The following is an 18,805-nucleotide window of genomic DNA, read 5'->3' as shown; positions in this document are numbered from 1 at the left end:
TGTTTGTCTCTTTATCTTTGTCTCTCTCTGTGTCTGTCACCCTCTGCCTCTGTTCCTTTTCAACTTCTACCCAAATCAGTATTCTAGTCAGAATCTGTTATGGAAAATGTATACATATATCATCATTTATGCTCATTGTTACAATCTCATGGCAATCTATTTTCAATTCTCAGAGCATTACTATCTTTCCCTCCATCTCTGTCCAGAGGACAATTATGTTCCAGAAACTGTTAAGAGCTGTGTTTGGCTCTTAATATTTATCCAGTGGACTCTGAAATAAGCTGTTGATTTGGCAGGTATTAATATTTTATGGTATGGGATAAGGAAACAACTGTGCTATCCTAGGGCGTTTATTAATTCAATAGACAAAGCAGAGAGGCACATTTCCTCAAGTTTTAATTTAAATTTCTCAGGCTGTGTTCATATTTGCTACTGGAGGTTGTTTTAAAACTTAACACTAATCAGTAATTGATGCCTGGATTTCTTTGATAAACCAGAATGCAGTTACCTGTTCCCACAGTAATGAGTTCTATCAGAGTAGCTATATACATTATGTTTTATACATAGTTGACTTCATTTTTAAAAGTATACTTTTAAAACTAAGAGATTCATAAACTACTATATATAAAGATGAAGCATATTTAACCAACCTGTGTGTGTGTGTGTGTGCGTGCGTGCGTGCGTGCGTGCGTGTGTGCGTGCGCACGCACGCACTTGTCCTGGAGCTTGAACTCAGTGCTTTGGGCAATGTTCTTTGACTGCAGCTGAATTTGAACCACTATCCTCAGATCTCCTCCTTCTGAGTAACTAAGATTACAGGTATGTGCAATACTAAAGAACCACTACTTAAAAAACGGAACTGAGGGCCGGGAGTTTGGCCTAGTGGTAGAGTGCCTGTCTAGCATGCACGAAGACTTGGGTTCGATTCCTTGGTACCACGTACATACGGAAAAGCCGGAAGTGGTGCTGAGGCTCAAGTAGTAGAGCTCTAGCCTTGAGAAAGTCCAAGGACAGTGCTCAGGCCCTGAGCTCAAGCCCAGGACTGGCCAAAAAAAAAAATGGAACTGAGTGCTTGGAATGGTGTGTAACCCTCCAAAAGTATAGAGGCTTATAGAAATTTAAAAAAAAAAGTATCTAAGTTGTTCTTCATCTTAGTGAAGACATCCTCTCTAAAAAACAATAACTTTAAATGTAAATCCTTGATTTGTGTTTCAAGATATTTTAAATCTTATAATTTAGAAATATTTGAGGGGAGGGGAATGGCGACAAAAACATGAGAAGGGGTATCAATGAGTGAGAAGTAACGCAACTACTATGTACATTACCCGGACAATAAAAAAGAAAAAGAAAAAACAAGAAAAACCCTGTTTAAGTCAATTAAAATCTCTCCCTTGGTAAAGTTGAAAAAATATTTTTACTCAAGATAGAATAATAGTGATATAATGTATTATTAATTAAATTAATCAAATACATTTTATTTATTTTAAGTACTCAGGGATGAATCTTTCTTAATTTAAATAACCTATGTATTTCAATTTGAAGGAGAGCAATTTAAGTACAATTTTAATTTAATTTGAATTCATGCTTTTAACTACTTTAAAAAGGCAATTGTTCTGAAATGTGAATATACTTACTACTGAACTAAGTAATTAAAATATTTAATATGGTAAACAATGTCATGTATTTTTACCACAATAACATAATTAATGTAAACTAATGATTTGCGTATTAAATCATAGTAAAAGTGGGCCTTCCACACATTGCCTGTTTTACAATCATATCTTCTTGTCTTATTACAAGAAATGTCTGATTCTTATAAATTATCATCATAATATAGTGTACCTTTCAGAATGAAAGAGAATATTCTTTTCTATTGTCAGGGTAATGTGTAGAGGGGTCATAGCTATATTCACTAGATAGTAGGTGCATTATCTCTCACACATGGATACCCCTTCTCATGTTTTTATCCCCATTTCCCTTCCCCCACCCCTCCCAATCATCTTGTTTCCCCCCTTCCCTTTCCTATTTCAAATAAACAAATAAATGTATATACAATATACCAGGTAACAAATTCAGATACACTAACAATATGAGATTAACCAAAGGGCAACAAAAGAGAAGAGAAATAACATAGTGCATTAAGAACAACAATCTCACAAGATAAACCTCTTGTTTCCATATCCTAGAGATCCTTTCATTTAGCCTCACCCTATATGGCCTTATGTACCTAGGTTTTGAGCTATTGTAATCCTCTTCTAGTAGAGTCCTAGATGTGTACTAATTATTACAAATGAGGGAAACCATTGAGCCTATGTTGCTTTGGGTCTGGCTTACTTCAGTTAGTATGATTTTTTCCATGTCATGAAAGAAAATTTTCTAAACTATTAAGTTTAGGAAAAGGAAGAGGAATATTATTTAATATTTACTTAATATTTAAATATTAAGTATTCGTAATATTTTAAGTATTATTCTGACAAAATGAGTAAATACTCTGATGCTTCTGAAACTTTCCAGAATCCAAATGATAGGCCAATATGTTAATGTTTATTTCCTTAAAAATATAGGTAGTTGAGCCAGGAATGTGGCCTAGTGGTAGATTTCTTGCCTAGCATGCACGAAGCCCTGGGTTATATTCCTTGGTGCCACCTACACAGAAAAAGCCAGAAGTTGGGTTCTGTGGCTTAAGGGTCGAGTGCTAATCCTGAGAAAACTCAAGGACAATGCCCAAGCCCTGAGTTCAAGCCCCAGGACTGGAAAAAAACAAAAAACAAAAAACACAGGTAGTTCTTTCAGTTAGATCATTTATTTGACTAAAACCTTGTTTAGAAAACAAAAGCTTACAAAGATCCAAATGGAAACTTCTGAGAAGTTTAAATCTGCAATGATTTACAAGATGGAGAGTTTTACTCACACATTAGGAGTATAGGTAGAAATTTAACTTTCCTCCAATATGGAGTTGTAGACTTGCAATCTACAGAGAGGTATGACTGGTTTTAATTCCTCCAGTCCCTGAAGTTGTGATTTTAGATGCGTTTCCTCGCTTATATAAATAGTAGTTATATAGAGCAATTTGGCTCAGTTTTATCTTCAGCATTTCTTTAACTTTTATGCCCCAAGTCTTATCTCTCCTTGAGATTCCTGAAAATTCTGCTGTTACCTTGCTACCAAGGACCTACTTTAGGTCATTGCATTTGGCCACATCTCACTCCATGAAGACAATCCATCTAAATTCATACCTAAAACCCAAGACTGTGTTTGTTTCCATTTTAACACCAATTCTGTTTTCTGGATTATGTCCTCAGGGTCATAACAGTGTTTGCCATAGAACCTTGGACCTGAACATAAAGCACATAACAAGCCTTAATAAGTATATGCTAATAAAATATTTGTGGACTGACTCTCTTCTTAGGTAAGACACAATTTTTGTAGTATTATTTGTATAAAATTCATTACATGAAGTTATCTATCCTTCTCATAAAATTTTACAATTTCTTCTAGAACTCATATTTGATTTTCTGAAGAAATAACATTATTTTCTCTATAGATTTTTTAAAATTTTATAATTTCAAATGACCTTTCATCTGTCATTTCATCAATTAGTTAAATACCTTATCTTCATATGATGAAGTGAATTAATTGCTTAGAATTTTCCTACTAACTGCTCCAAAATTTTTAAAAGAATTATGGTTTGGCATTTTATCTAGCACTATTCATTTTGCTATGATTATTAGATGCTGTCTAAATTTGTAGAAGTTTGCAATTTCATGGCCTACATTTGTGTAATAATCAAGTTTCCTAACATACGGTAAATACTGTTAAAATTTAGAGAAATTTGCTAATTTAGTACCTACAATACAAATATTAATCAAATTTCCTTAACAAAACTTGGATCTTGAAACATTTCTCAATTCATTGATCTCTCTCTCTCTCTCTCTCTCTCTCTCTCTCTTTCCTACTCAGGTAATCTGCAATAAGCTTGCAATGTCAATTAATCACTCCCGAGTGACAGAATTTGTGTTGCTGGGACTTTCCAGTTCCAAGGAACTCCAGCCTTTTCTGTTTCTCATATTCTCACTACTCTACCTATCCATATTACTGGGCAACTTTCTCATCATCCTGACTGTAACCTCAGACTCCCGCCTTCATACCCCCATGTATTTTCTGCTTGCAAATCTCTCCTTCATAGATATATGTGTTGCCTCATTTGCTACTCCCAAAATGATTGCTGACTTTCTGGTGGAGCGCAAGACTATTTCTTTTGAAGCTTGCCTGCTCCAGATTTTCTGTGTTCATCAATTCGCAGGTAGTGAAATGGTTATTCTTGTATCCATGGCCTATGATCGCTATGTTGCAATATGCAAGCCTCTCCACTATATGACAATCATGAGCCGCAGAGTGTGTATTATGCTTGTAATTGTTCCGTGGTGTGTGGGTTTCATCCACACTACTAGCCAGCTGGCATTCACTGTCAACTTGCCTTTTTGTGGTCCTAATCAGGTTGACAGCTTTTTCTGTGACCTCCCTCTCGTGACAAAGCTAGCATGCATAGATACTTATGTTATTAGCTTACTAATAGTTGCGGACAGTGGCTTTCTTTCTCTGAGTTCCTTTCTCCTCTTGGTTGTCTCCTACACTGTGATACTCATCACAGTGCGGAATCGCTCTTCTGCTGGAATGGCCAAGGCCCGCTCCACACTGACTGCTCACATCACCGTGGTCATACTATTCTTTGGACCGTGTATTTTCATTTATGTGTGGCCATTTAGTGGTTATTCAGTTGATAAAGTGCTTGCTGTATTCTATACCATATTTACTCCCATTTTAAACCCAGTTATTTACACACTAAGAAACAAAGATATGAAAGCAGCTATGTCAAAACTAAAGAGTCAATATCTGAAGCCTGGCCAGGTTTTGGCAGTTTTAAGTAATGTTCTTTTTTCTAGAAACAAAATTAACTGTTAGAATTTTTTTTATCATTTTAGTCTCATCTTTAGATATTTCTAAATGTGATGACTCTAATTTTAGCATAAATGATTTTGATGCATTGAAACACTGAGTAGCTAGAATTTAAATTAGTTATTGTAATTAAAAATCAGAAAATAAATGTCAGCAATTTAGTTGTTCTCATTTCCCAAGCGTATATTTTGTCTTTTCAAAATGCTCCCCATTTACTCACTTTTCCTTGAAAGCATGATGCTTAAATACCGACTTTGGATTAATAATAGGTGAAACTGCATATACTACAGAGAAAATGGATTCATTACATTTACAATATTATATACCAGTTTTGATATGCTATGCATATGAATTTATTTCATTCTTTTATTTGTAACAGTTGATACATGGAATGATGCTATTAGAAATTAATGGTTCAGTAAAATGGAAAACTGAAAAGTTATTCAGATTGGAGTATTTGTTTCAACATTTTCAGACATTCTCAGTTTGAGTTTTTAATAAATGTTGCTCATGGAAAACCAGTCACTAGAAAAGTTTGTCAGTATTCATTTAGTTATATTAATTTAGGCTTATTACTGACATGATAATATTCACAATCCAGAGGTAAGTTATTTCAATCTTAATTGTTTAATGTAGAACTCTACTTAAAGTAACAGAATTCTACTTCGAGTCTGTGTTTGCATTGCTTCATCATCTCTTATAAGACTCAGAGATTTTTGAATGTGCCACTAAAAAGTTATTTTAGGTATTTCCACTGATATCACTGTCAAGATTTTCCTGTTTTCCTCCTGTGTTCTAGTTTCACAATTAGATGCAATGATGGGTGATAGTTTTCCTGAGTATATGCATTAGAATATGAAAAAGAAATACAATTGACATTACCTGAAATTTAAAAACATTATTTATGAAACAAAATTCCACTTTATTGAAGATATAAAAATGAAAGCAAATATGGATCAGTATTTTGGTATATTTATGTAATCAGATTTTTTCCAATACTGTAATTCTCTACCTTATACTTGCTTACTTTTCTAATTTTATACATAAAATAAATGATAAACCAATACTAACTGAGAGTTAACATGAGCAAAAATGCAGATAGAATTTTCTCTCTATTTGAAGTTTAAAATTTGCAGTGCTTATTTCATGCAAGGTAAAAGAAAGTTAAAATTTAAAGAGCTGTGGCAGGGTTATATAGTTCAAAAGTATCACAGTCCAATTGGTCAAGGTGCCGGTGGCTCATACCTACCATCTTAAGTAATCAAGAGTTTGAGATTTGAAGATTGCTGTTTTAAGCCCACATGGGCATGACATTATCTGACAAATCAAACTGTAATACCTCTATACATTACCTTGACAATAAAAAAAACACTTTGACATGAAAGATTCTGTTACAATTCACCTTTTCTTTTGAAGTTTTTTTCTTAAATTTTAGTTAGCATTAGTTAAGTTCTCCATTCAGCATTATTTTGAAAATAAACAGGTATCATTTTGAATAAGGGAATGTATTTTTTATTTTAAAAATATGTAGTATTTATACACAATGGAATTTTATGCTACCATCAGAAAGAATGACACATTCCCCCATTTGTAAGGAGATGGAAAGATTTGGAAAAATCATATTAAGTGAAATTATCCAGACATGAAGAAACATAGGCCCCATTATTTACCTCATTGGTAATAATTAGTACATATCTAGAACTCTCCTAGGAGAGGATCATAATATCTCAAAAGCTATGTACATATGGCCATATAAGATGAGGTTAAGCAAAATGAACTCCAGGATATGAAAATAAGAGGTTTATCTTTGTGACTGTTGTGCTTAATGTACTATATGAAGTTATTTCTTTTCTCTTTTTTCCCCCTTATGATTAATCTCTTGTGGTTACTATATCTGACTTTGGTACTTGGGACATTGTATATACATTTATTTGCTTATTTCAGATAGGAAGGGAAGGGGAAAAACAAGATGATTGGAAGGGAGTTGGGGAAGGAAATTGGGAGAAAAAATGGGAAAGGGTATCAATGTTCAAAATATATTGTATCCTTTGCCTGACAAATGTAACTATAACCACTCTACATAATCCTGATAATAAAATACAATTTATAACAATAAAATAACATAATCAGGTGATGTAAAAAGGTGTTACAGATTTAAAATTCAGAGAAAGAGTAAATTTCTTTTCAACAATGTTCTCTATTTCTCTTCTCTCTCTGTTTTACCCTCTTGTTCCTCACCTCCAGGTTTTACAGTTAATGTTCAACATAGTGTTGAGTGAATACCACTGCTATGTTTGTTCACTCTTTATCCCATTCTTTTTGTGCATCTCTCTACCTTCCTAAAGGCAGATAATTGAACAAATGAAACAAAAGGAAATGAAAAGTAGAATAGAAACAGGGCATTAGAGTGTCTTGTAGGTATAATGATACCAATTTGGAAAGAACTCTTTTACTATCCATTGTGTTCACTTGGAGATTTATGGGCATATTCTAATTACTGCAATGAGGGAAGACATATAACCTATATTTCTTTAGGTTTGGCTTATTTTGATTAATATAATTTTTTCCAAGTCTTTCCATTATATTCATTATTTGCTTTTTACTCTGACAAACACAGATTGGACTATCAAACCTTGTATGATTCCATATTTTAACAGTTGCCAACTTTTGGGAATATATGAGATCTAGGTAACTAATAGATTTGGATGCATGTTTTTTAGAATATTTTAATCAGTTCTCTAAGTAATTCCTTTGTGAAGACCAAGCTTTTCAACCCTAAATTCAGAAAATCTTTTCTGGTCTGCCATAATTAAGGTTTCTAATTTAATTTCACCCAATTGCTCATGTAGCTAAAAGCATTTAATTTGTTGAATCATTTCCCTTTGGCATTCTCAGGAGTTTTATAACTTACATGAAATTGTGCAGGGAGATATGTGTAACAACACATGCATACTATTTTCTATGGGTAACTATTAGCCTGCACAATCTGCTAAAATAATTTAAGATAAATATTTATTTATTTATTCCAAAAATGAGTTAAAGACCTACAATTCAATTATGATTTTAATATAGTTTCTTTTATGCATTTCTCTTTCCTTTAAGCTATGAATGCCATTCTGTAAAGGGTGTGAAGGAGTAGCAGAACAGTACTTCAATTTCTTACTTGACAAACTTATACACAATATATATTCATTCTTCAAGTCTGTAAAGTTCCCATTTTAGCACATTAACTGCAAGAATATAATGCACATTGGGCTGGGAATTTGGCCTAGTGCTTGCCTAGCATGCATGAAGACCCGGGTTTGATTCCTTGGTACCACATACTTAGAGAAAGCCAGAAGTGGTGCTGAAGCTCAAGTGGTAGAGTTCTAACTTGAGAAAAATCCAAGGACAGTCCTCAGGTCCTGAGCTTAAGCCCAGGAATGGCAAAAAATATATAGTGCACATTTAAAAGCTTTAATAGGTCTGTGAAATTAAAATTAATTTATCAAAAGCATTTTATACGCATTTATATTTGACAATATGGAAATTACCCCTTGTACAGAAATAAAAGAAAGAACAATTATGAATAAAAATTTGAATATACCTTCCAATAGTTTAGACACACACTACTCATTTTTCTACAAACTGCCTGTTTTCCTTTTAACTTAATTAAAAGATAGGATGTATATAATACACACACCAAACACACACACACACACACACACACACACACACACACACACACACACACACACACACATTGACCTCGGGCCAGGTGTATAGCCTACTGGAAGGGTGCTTGCCTAGCATGCATAAAGCCCTGGGTTCAATTCCTTGCTACCACATGACTCCCTACTAAGGTTTTAGAGTCTGTATGCTTTTAATATCTGAAAGTGTTTGCTTTTCAAAATTTGAGTGGGTTAAGTTTGGTACTCATATGTTTATGATTGCTGTGAATGATCTTCTGTAACATCATGAGGAGACCTTTTTTTGCTTCTTTTGAATACGAGGATTTCAAGTATTTTTTTTTTGGGTTATTGAGCTCATCTTCAAAATTTCAAGTTGATTGGTTTTAGGATTTCTATATGTTTATTGAATTCTTCTTTCATCTCCTGCATTGCTTTCTTTATTTATTCAGCTATATATTTGAATTTCTCTTTGAGCTCATTCATTTGTTTAGTTGTTTGTTCAGTTTCACTGATCATTCTTATCATTATTATTTTGAGTTATTATTTGAGATTTTTCTTTAATTATTATTCAAGATTTTATTATGAAAGTATTGAATTTGGGTACAATACAGTTCCTTTTACTCTATGTTGTTTCTGTTTCTGTGTTTGGATTTATAACTAAAGGCCAGAATTTTAGTTGTATTATTTAATCTTTTCTGTACATCTAATTGATAAGGCAAGACTGTGTAGTGTTCCTGTTTCATTGTATTTTTTCACCAGAATGGGACAGTAGCTGCACCAACAAAGATCTAGTCCTTGTTTTAGCCTTTGTGCTACCCAATTAGTAAAAACACTAGCTACAGAAACAATCGTATGTGATTGGCAAAACCATTTAAAGTTTATGGCAATTAAGAAAAATCACTGCAACTGCTATCATATGTTTTATAGTATATTTTATGAATTAGGAAAATATTATTTTATAGGGAGATTAATGGAAGAAAACATAAGGCAAATACTAGTAAGGACATAGATGTTTCGTGTAATAGCATCTATTGGGGATGGCTAATATAAGAGAGAGAGAGGAAAAAAAAGACGGGAAAATCAATCCAGAGGTATAGTGAAATGAAATGAGAAAGACAAAAACCTACCTATTTTATAATATTCTGAAAACAATAACAACATAGAATGTGAATGAGAGAAGAAGGGAGAGCACTATTCTAATTTTGGACAGAAGGTAATTAGATTTATCTTCCTTGGGGAGAGTAGCCATACAGGGCTTAACCAAAGGCTCCATTACACAAAATAGGCTTAAAGATCTTATTGTGAGTTCTTATGCACATTCCTATGGTGGATCTCTGGAGCAAGGGTCTTACACTCAAAATATGCCACACTTGACTTGTGGCATACTCCACATCGGCTAGAACATGCTGTTTTCTACAATACAACCCAACTGTAACAGTGCTGGGCTATGGGTTTGTCAACTCTCTGTGATCACGCTGCTTTGATCCATTGTATAAATTTTAAGAAACACCTCGTGGTTGAGTTTTACTAGTCCTCAAGACTCTTTTGATTGATATGTGTCTGTGATGCAGTTCATGGGGGTTCCAGTGGTTGGAAGGCCCAAAATTGTTCTGGCTATCTCATGGACTTCAGCAACTTTAGCTTTCACTCACTAAGCTTCCTTCCTCCTTCTTCTGAAATCCATGATCAGAATCCAACATTCTGTATTCATAAGGACCTGTGAGCATGCCATTGCGATTGTTTGGTAATAAAAGACAGTGTGCTACCAGCCATAATTGCCTTGGGACTTCTGGAATATGTTAGATACACAAACATCTTTAACATCTTTAGCATGTTTGATTTTGAAGTTTGGCTTTCTGCAATGTCCACCTACGGATGCACTGAAAATAGTTAATAGAAGGATTGAAAAAATAATGGTTTATTGCCTATCCTAAAGTTTTCTGTATAGATAAGTTGATGTTTAAATTGAACCATCTGGACTGGATAATAGTTAATTAATGGTCTCTTTTCTGGATGTGATTGATAGTAATCTGAGAACTCAAGGAACTAACTCAAACAGGAGCAACAAAAGTTGAATGTTACCCTAGGCTACATAGGGAGACAATGTTTCCAAAAATAGAACCCTACTTATAAAACAATATTACTAAGAAAGTAAAATAGGCAAATTACAAAGAGTTAAGATATTGAAATACGTATTCAAAAATTATGTTGTATTTATAATATGTAAGGATTTTCTATCATTGAGTAAGAAATTCAAATGACTTAGTTGACCATTTAGTAAGCAACTTGAAGGGAAATTCATAAAAAAGATTTCCAAATAGACAATTCAGCAAAGGTAAGAAGGTATTTAGCTTCACTATATGAAGCACTGCAGGAAAAATTATGTATATGTATATATATTAAGCAGAATCATTAAACATATTTTGTGACAACCACGGTGCTTGTACATAGCACTGCGTTCTGTCTTTTAGCTTTTTCATTCTAGGATGTCATTTTATCACTTGAGCCACAGCTCCAATTCTAGCTTTTTGGTAAATAATTGGAGATAAGGTCTCATGGATTTCCTGCCTGGTCTGACTTCATAATGGGAGCCTCAGATCTCAGACTCCAGAGTAATTAGGATTTCTGGCATGCACCAATGGTGATCAGTCTAATTGCTTTTTCAAAGTGCACCATGCAAAAAAGTAGGAGTTGCAATCTTAATCTCCCACAAAATTAACTTCTCAGTAAAATCAGTACATAAAGATAAAGGCAGCCACCATATAATAGTAAATGGTACAATCCATACCCACAATATTACAGTTATAAACATTTACTACCCCAACATAGGAGCACCCAAATTCGTCAAGCAAAATCTTTTGGAATTACAGAACAAGATAGACTCAAACACAATCATGGTGGGAGACTTAAACATGCCACTCTCACCAAATGACAGGTCAACTAAACAAAAGTTAAGCAAAGACAACATCAACTTAAATGACACCATAGCCCAGCTGGGCTTAACAGATATATACAGAGTCTTCCATCCAATGGCAAAATTTTATACATTTTTCTCAGCAGCACTTGGAACACACTCCAAAATTAATCATATAATAGTTCATACAGAAAACTTAACCAGATATGAGAGGATTGATATAATCCAATGCATTCTATCAGATCACGGTGGAATCATACCAGTTCTAAACAATGCAGTAAAAGAAAAAACCATTCAAACACTTAAAAGATGAACAACACACTTCTGAATAACTCCTGGGTGACAGATCAGATCAAAGAAATTCAAAACTTTCTTGAATGTAATGACAGTCAAGAGACATCACAAAGGAATTTATGGGACAAAGCAAAGGCAGTTTAAGGGGCAAATTTATCACACTAGGAGCACAAACTAAAAAGACAAAAGAGCATGTAAATAACCTAAAAAAGAAATTAAAACACCTAGAGGAGCAAGAAAAAGTTAATTTTAAAACAACTAGAAGGACAGAAATAACAAAAATAAAATCAGAAATTGAAAAAAGACCCAATACACACAAAATTAATAATTCAAATGTTGGTTCTTTGAAAGAGTCAATAAAATAGACAGACTCCTGGCAAGATTAATCAAAAAAGTAGAGGGGAGACTCAAATAAACAAGATTAGAGACCCCATGGGAACAATCACAACTGATATTCAAGACATTCAGTCCATTATGAATAAGTACTACCAGAGCCTATATTCAAAGAAACAAGAAAATCTAGTAGAAATGGATGATTTCTTTAATAAATATAGGCTTCCCACATTGAACAATGAAGAGGTAAACAAATTGAACAATACAATTTCATACAATGAAATTGTGGAAGCAATCAGGGAAATGCCAACCAAAAAGAGCCCAGGTCCAGATGGTTTCACTGCGGAATTCTACAAGATGTTTAAAGATGAAGTAACACCTATACTCTTGAAACTCTTTCGAGAAATACAATCAGAAGGAGCAATACCAAACTCATTTTATGAAGCTAATATTACTCTCATCCCCAAACCAGGGAAAGACCCAACAAAAAAAGAAAACTACAGACCTATCTCTCTAATGAACACAGATGCAAAACTCCTCAATAAAATATTAGCCAACAGAATCCAGAAACAAATTTAAAAAATCATACACTATGATCAAGTAGGCTTCATCCCACAGATACAAGGCTGGTTTAACATTCACAAATCAATCAATGTAATTCATCACATCAATAGAGCTAAAGATAAGAATCATGTGATAATTTCTCTGGATGCGGAGAAGGCATTTGACAAAATACAACATCCATTCATGTTGAAAACACTAGAAAAAATAGGAATAAGAGGTACATTCCTTAAAATAATTAAAACCATATGTGACAGACCTACAGCCATTAATATACTAAATGGTGAAAGACTGGAACCATTTACCTTAGAATTAGGAACTACACAGGGATGCCCACTCTCTCCAGTTCTCTTCAGTGTAGTGCTAGAACCCTTAGACAGAGCAATAAGGCAAGAAAAGGACATCAAAGTAATCCACATAGAGAAAGAAGAAATTAAACTATCCCTATTCACAGATGATATGATCCTCTACCTGAGTGACCCATTAAGTTCCATTCCCAAACTACAAAGAACTAATAAACTATTTTAGCAAAGTAGCAGGATGCAAAATTAACCTTCAGAAATCAGTATCCTTCTTGTACATCAACAATACACAAACAGAAAACCAAATCAGTAAAATGATTCCATTTGCAATAGTTCCCAAAAGAATAAAATACTTAGGAATCAACTTAACCAAAGATGTAAAAGAATTATTTAACGAAAACTATAAAAGACTAACAAAAGGAATTAAAGAGGACACTTGGAAATGGAATGACATTCCATGTTCACGGATGGGGAGAACCAACATAATGAAAATGGCTATACTGCCAAAATTGATATACAAAATCAATGCAATCCCCATCAAAATCCCAAAGATATTCTTTACTGAAATAGAAGATACAATTCAAAGGTTCATATGGTACAAGGAAAGACCTAGAATAGCCAAAACAATTCTAGGCAAAAAAAGCAATGCTGGTGGTATTACAATACCAGACTTCAAACTCTACTATAGTGCCATAATAACCAAAACAGCATGGTATTGGCACAAAAACAGACCAGAAGATCTATGGAACAGAATAGAAGATCCACAAACAGAACCACATATATATATAGTTAACTTGTATTTGACAAAGTAGCCAAAGTTATACAGGGGAACAAACACAGCCCATTCAATTATTGGTGGTGGCAAAACTGGGCAGCCTCAGGCAGAAAACTAATAATTGACCCCAGCTTTTCGCCATGCACAAACATTAACTCAAAGTGGATCAAAGACCTCGGTGTCAGACTGGAAACTGTGAAACTGCTATATAATAGAGTTGGAGAGACACTGGAATTCATAGGCACAGGCAAAAGATTCCTGAACAGAATCCCAGGGTCACAACAGGTTGGAGAGATACTCAATAAATGGGACTACCTAAAAATAAAAAGTTTCTGCACAGACAAAAGTAGAGAGACATCCAACCAACTGGGAAGAGATATTTACCAATAATACATGTGACAAATGCTTAATATCCACTATCTACAGGGAACTCAAGAAACTAAATCTACCCCAAACCCAACAAACCATTTACTAAATGGGCAAGGGAACTAAACAGAGACTTATCAAAAGAAGAGATTAAAATGGCAGAAAAGCATATGAAAAATTGTTCTTCATCCATGGTCATAAAGGAAATGCAAATAAAAGCAACCCTAAGATACCACCTTACCCCAACAAGAATGGCCAAGGTTTTGAACTCAGACAATGATCTGTCATTGCTGGCGGGATTGTTCAGAAAAAGGAACCCTACTACACTGCTGGTGAGATTGTAAACTAGTTCAGCCACTCTGGAAAGCAGTGTGGAGGTTTCTTAAAGAACTGAAAATTGACCTTCCCTATGATCCTGCCATACCAGTTCTGGGCATCTAGCCTGAACCCAAGATATAATAAAGACACCTGCTCAGCTATGTTAGTCTCTGCACTATTCACAATAGCCAAGAGATGGAAGCAGATTCCCTACTGCTGATGAATGAATACAGAAAATGTGATATATATATATATATATATACACACACAATGGAATTCTACATAGCCAACAGACAAGATAAAATAATGACATTTGCAGGGAAGTGGATGAATCTAGAGCGAATCATGTTGAGTGAGACAAGTCAAGACCAGAAGCTGCATGGTATCCTTAATATGTGGCTATTAGATCCAAATAGTGCATGAGCGAGGACTCCATATTTGCATACCCAAAGATATGGACATGGTACAGGAAATATAAGCACAACTACATAGACATAAAAACTTATGACTCTATAGACACAATGTTTTATTACATTGATTAATCCATAACTATGATATACAAACCCTTAGCCTAATTTTGATTATGTTCTAAAAATTAAGTGCCTGTGATTTTACATAGATTCCCTTCTTGAATACTTGTTTGTTAAACACGTCGTTTCAAAATATAATGTAAAAATCTATGTTAATAAATTCTTTAATTAAAAAAGTAGATATTAAAAATGTTGAGTATGTAAGTTATTTTATATAAATATGATGAAGCACCTAGGCATTGTGCTTTTGCAATTCTCTGCTTAGAGTACCTTCTTTTGGTCTCACTGTGTATGAGTATCTAGAACCCTTCATAATTTATTATATCCCAGTGAATTTTAGACCTAATTCCCACATATCAGACATAACATGTGGTATTTGTCTCTCTGAGCTTCCTGTACCTCATTTAACATAATTTTTTCTTGCATCCATTTCCCTGCAAAATCTATAACAATGAAGTAAATTAATTTAAAAAGAACAGAAACATTGATTCTGTATTTAAGGAAGCCTAAAATTGCACTCTCAAGTTACTTGACCTGATTCAAAACTCTGGCAAAGTAGCAAGGTATAAAATTAAATCTCACTTTTATAATGCATGAATCTACAGTTGAGGGTTGTTGAGCAATACTGTATATCTAGGTGTTCAATTATACTGTAGGTCCAAAGGGACTGATATATCATAGAGATTGGATTATTAAGGTTTTTTGGTGATAATACCAGTCTAAAATTGTGAACTTCTATTGTCTTGCCAGCTAAAGAGCTCTTGGTTGGTTATATCTGAAAAAAAATAATTTTGTGCAGTATTAGTCTTGCTCCCATTTTCAAATGGGCAGAATAAGAAACTCAAGAAAAATGGTGAATCAATGAATTGCTTCTCCCACCCAATATAAACAGGCAATGGAGCAGTCAATGGCAAAACTAGGGGAGAATTCTCTAAATGCTATACAAATGCAATTGGTAAACATGATTAATAAAAAGGTTGATACCATACAGAAAGAGATAAGTGGACAAGAGGAAGCCACATCTAAATGAGAGGAAAACATAAATAAGGAGATACGTTAATATGAAGAAATCATAAAGGAGGCCATAGAAAAGGATTTATGTAAATATGAGGAAGCTAGACAAAGAAAAATGGATGAATTCATAAACTCCACAAACAAAAAGCTGACCAAACTCCAACAAATGTCCAATGAGAGTAAAGCTCCTGAGCTAAAGGACTTCAAAGAGACCACTCAAATGGAAATCAAGGAATAAAAAAAGACCATCCACAATCTAAAACAAGAGATGCACGACATCAAAAATGACCAATTGGAAGGAAGGAAGAATGTATAGATGGCAGGTTAGACAATGCAGAAAAGAGCATTTCCAGGGTTGAAGATAATCTAGTTGTTATAGAGAAAGAACAAAAAGTGAGCCAAACCAAATCTAGGAAATTTGAGAGAATGCTTCAGGAGGTCCAAGATACAATTAGGAAGTCTAATTTAAGGATAATTGGTATTGAAGAGGGCCTGGAGAAATAGGTCAATGGTATGGGAAATATACTTCAGTGAATCATCTCAGAGAACTTCCCAAATATTCAGAAGGATAGGCCCATCCAGATACAAGAAGCTTTTAGAACCTCAAACAGACCTGACCAGAAAAGGACATCCCACCGCCACATTATAATCCATACAGGATTAATTGATATCAAAGAAAAGATCCAAAAAAGCAGCCAGAAAGAAGAGAATAATCACCTACAAAGGAAAACCAATCAGAATAACCACAGATTTCTCAGCAGAGTCTATGCAAGCAAGAAGAGCTTGGAAGTATATATGTCATGTCCTTAAGACAAATAACTACCAACCAAGAATACTGTACCCAGCTAAGCTCTAATTCATAATTGAGGGAACAATAATCCCAGGAAATGTTGCAGACCTATGGCCAACTAATCTTTGATAAGGGAGCCAAAAAAATAGAATAGAATAAAGACAGCCTCTTCAACAAGTGGTGCTGGCAGAACTGGTTAAGCACCTGCAGAAAACTAACGTTGGATCCTTCTTAGTCACCCTGCACCAGGATTAACTCCAAATGGATCAAAGACATGGAGGTAAAAGAAGATACACTGAAATTTTTACAAGAAGGAATAGGAGATACACTAGGTCTCCTTGGCACAGGTCAAAACTTTCTTAATGAGGACCCAGAAACACAACAAAACAGAGACTGTATGGCAAAGGACATAGCTAGCAAATTAACTAGAAAGCCTACAGAGTGGGAGAAGATGTTTGCTAACCATACAACAGACAAAGGTCTCATATCTAAAATATTATCAACAGCCCCCCCCCCAAATTGAATCACTCTAAAACTAATCTCCAAAGAAACAACCATCCCATTACAAGATAGGCCAAAGATTTAATGAGAGTCTTCTCTAAAGAAATATAATGGCTTATAGACACATGAAGAAATGATTGACATCTGTGGCCATAAAAGAAATACAAATGAAAACAACTCTAAGATTCCACCTCATTACAGTTAAAAATGGTCACAATCAAGAAATCTAATAACAACAGACGCTGGAGGGGATTTGGCCAGGAGGGAACTCATTCAACCACTATGGAAAGCATTATGTCAGTTCCTCAAAAGACTAAACATAGAGCTCCCGTATGACCCAGCAATTCCACTACTTGACATTTACCCAACCACCCAGAAACAAGGACATACTAAATCCACTAGCACAATGTTGTTCATTGCAGCACTATTTACCATAGCAAAGCTAAGGAACCATCCCAGATGTCCCTCAGTTGATGAGTGGATCAACACGATGTGGTATTTATACACAGAAGTATTCTATGCTCCTGTCAGAAAGAACATTGCCCCATTTGTAAGGAAATGGAAAGACTTAGAAAAAATCACTTTAAATGAAATAAGCCAGACTCAAAGGAAAATAGGCTCAATGGTTTCCCTCATTGTCATAATCAGTAGAAACTTAGGGCTCTTCTAGCAGAGATTTACAATAGAGCAAAAAATAGATATGTAAGGCCATATATTATGAAACTAAATGAAAGGACCTCTAGGATATAGAAAAAAGCTGTAAATAAATCATTGTTGTTCTTAATGTACTATGTTATCTCTCATCTCTTTTGCTGTCCCTTGGTTATCTCATATTGTTGTAGTGTTTTACCTTGTTATCTGATATATTATATATATATATATATATATGTTTATTTGGTTATTTGAAATTGGATAGAAAAGGGGGAAAACAAGATGAGGGGCAGAGGTTTGGGGATGGAAATATGGACCAAGACATAAGAAAGGTTATTAATTTTTGTTAAGGAATGCACCTCCTATCTGGTGAATATAATGTAACTCTTCTATTAATTACAATAAAATATATGAAGAATTAATTAAAAATGAAAAAATTAACCCTCAAAATCAATGGCTTTTCTCTAATGCTAAAAATGAGAAAAGCAAGGCAGAAATCAGGAAAGCTACTCCTTTTGCAATAGCCTCAAAGAAAATAAATAATTAGGAATTAACTAAGGTTGTAAAGGATCTTTATGATGAAAACTTTAAAAATCTGAAAAAGAAATGCTGTTACTGTATCTGACTTGGTTACCTGGTATATTGTTTGTACGTTTACTTGTTTATTTGAAATAGGGATGGGAAGGGGGAGGGAAACAAGATGATTGGGAGGAGACAGAGGGAGGGAACCATGGAAAAATACATGAAAAGTGGTATTAATGTGTGAGAAGTAATGCACCTACTACCTGACCAATGTAACTGTAACCCTTCTATACATTATCCTAACAAT

At 34.3% G+C, this 18,805-nt stretch overlaps 1 protein-coding gene across 1 annotated transcript; it reads left to right on the top strand.

The window, feature by feature from the left end:
• Positions 1 to 3,981: 3,981 nt before the first annotated feature.
• LOC150066385 (olfactory receptor 4K15-like) lies at positions 3,982 to 4,962 on the top strand. Its single transcript, XM_090352760.1, has one exon. The coding sequence runs from the start codon at positions 3,982 to 3,984 to the stop codon at positions 4,960 to 4,962; it is 981 nt and encodes a 326-aa protein (XP_090208886.1).
• Positions 4,963 to 18,805: the final 13,843 nt, after the last annotated feature.

This window comes from Megascapheus bottae, chromosome 2 (assembly GCF_031878675.1).
Source record: "Megascapheus bottae isolate mThoBot1 chromosome 2, mThoBot2.hap1, whole genome shotgun sequence".
NCBI lineage: Eukaryota > Metazoa > Chordata > Mammalia > Rodentia > Geomyidae > Megascapheus > Megascapheus bottae.
The sequence above is the reverse complement of the archived record's forward strand: the minus strand, read 5'-3'. Positions and strand labels throughout refer to the sequence as shown.

Excerpts from the sequence above, each read along its gene's own strand:
- LOC150066385 (XM_090352760.1), top strand. The coding sequence starts at position 3,982 with ATGTCAATTAATCACTCCCGAGTGACAGAATTTGTGTTGCTGGGACTT.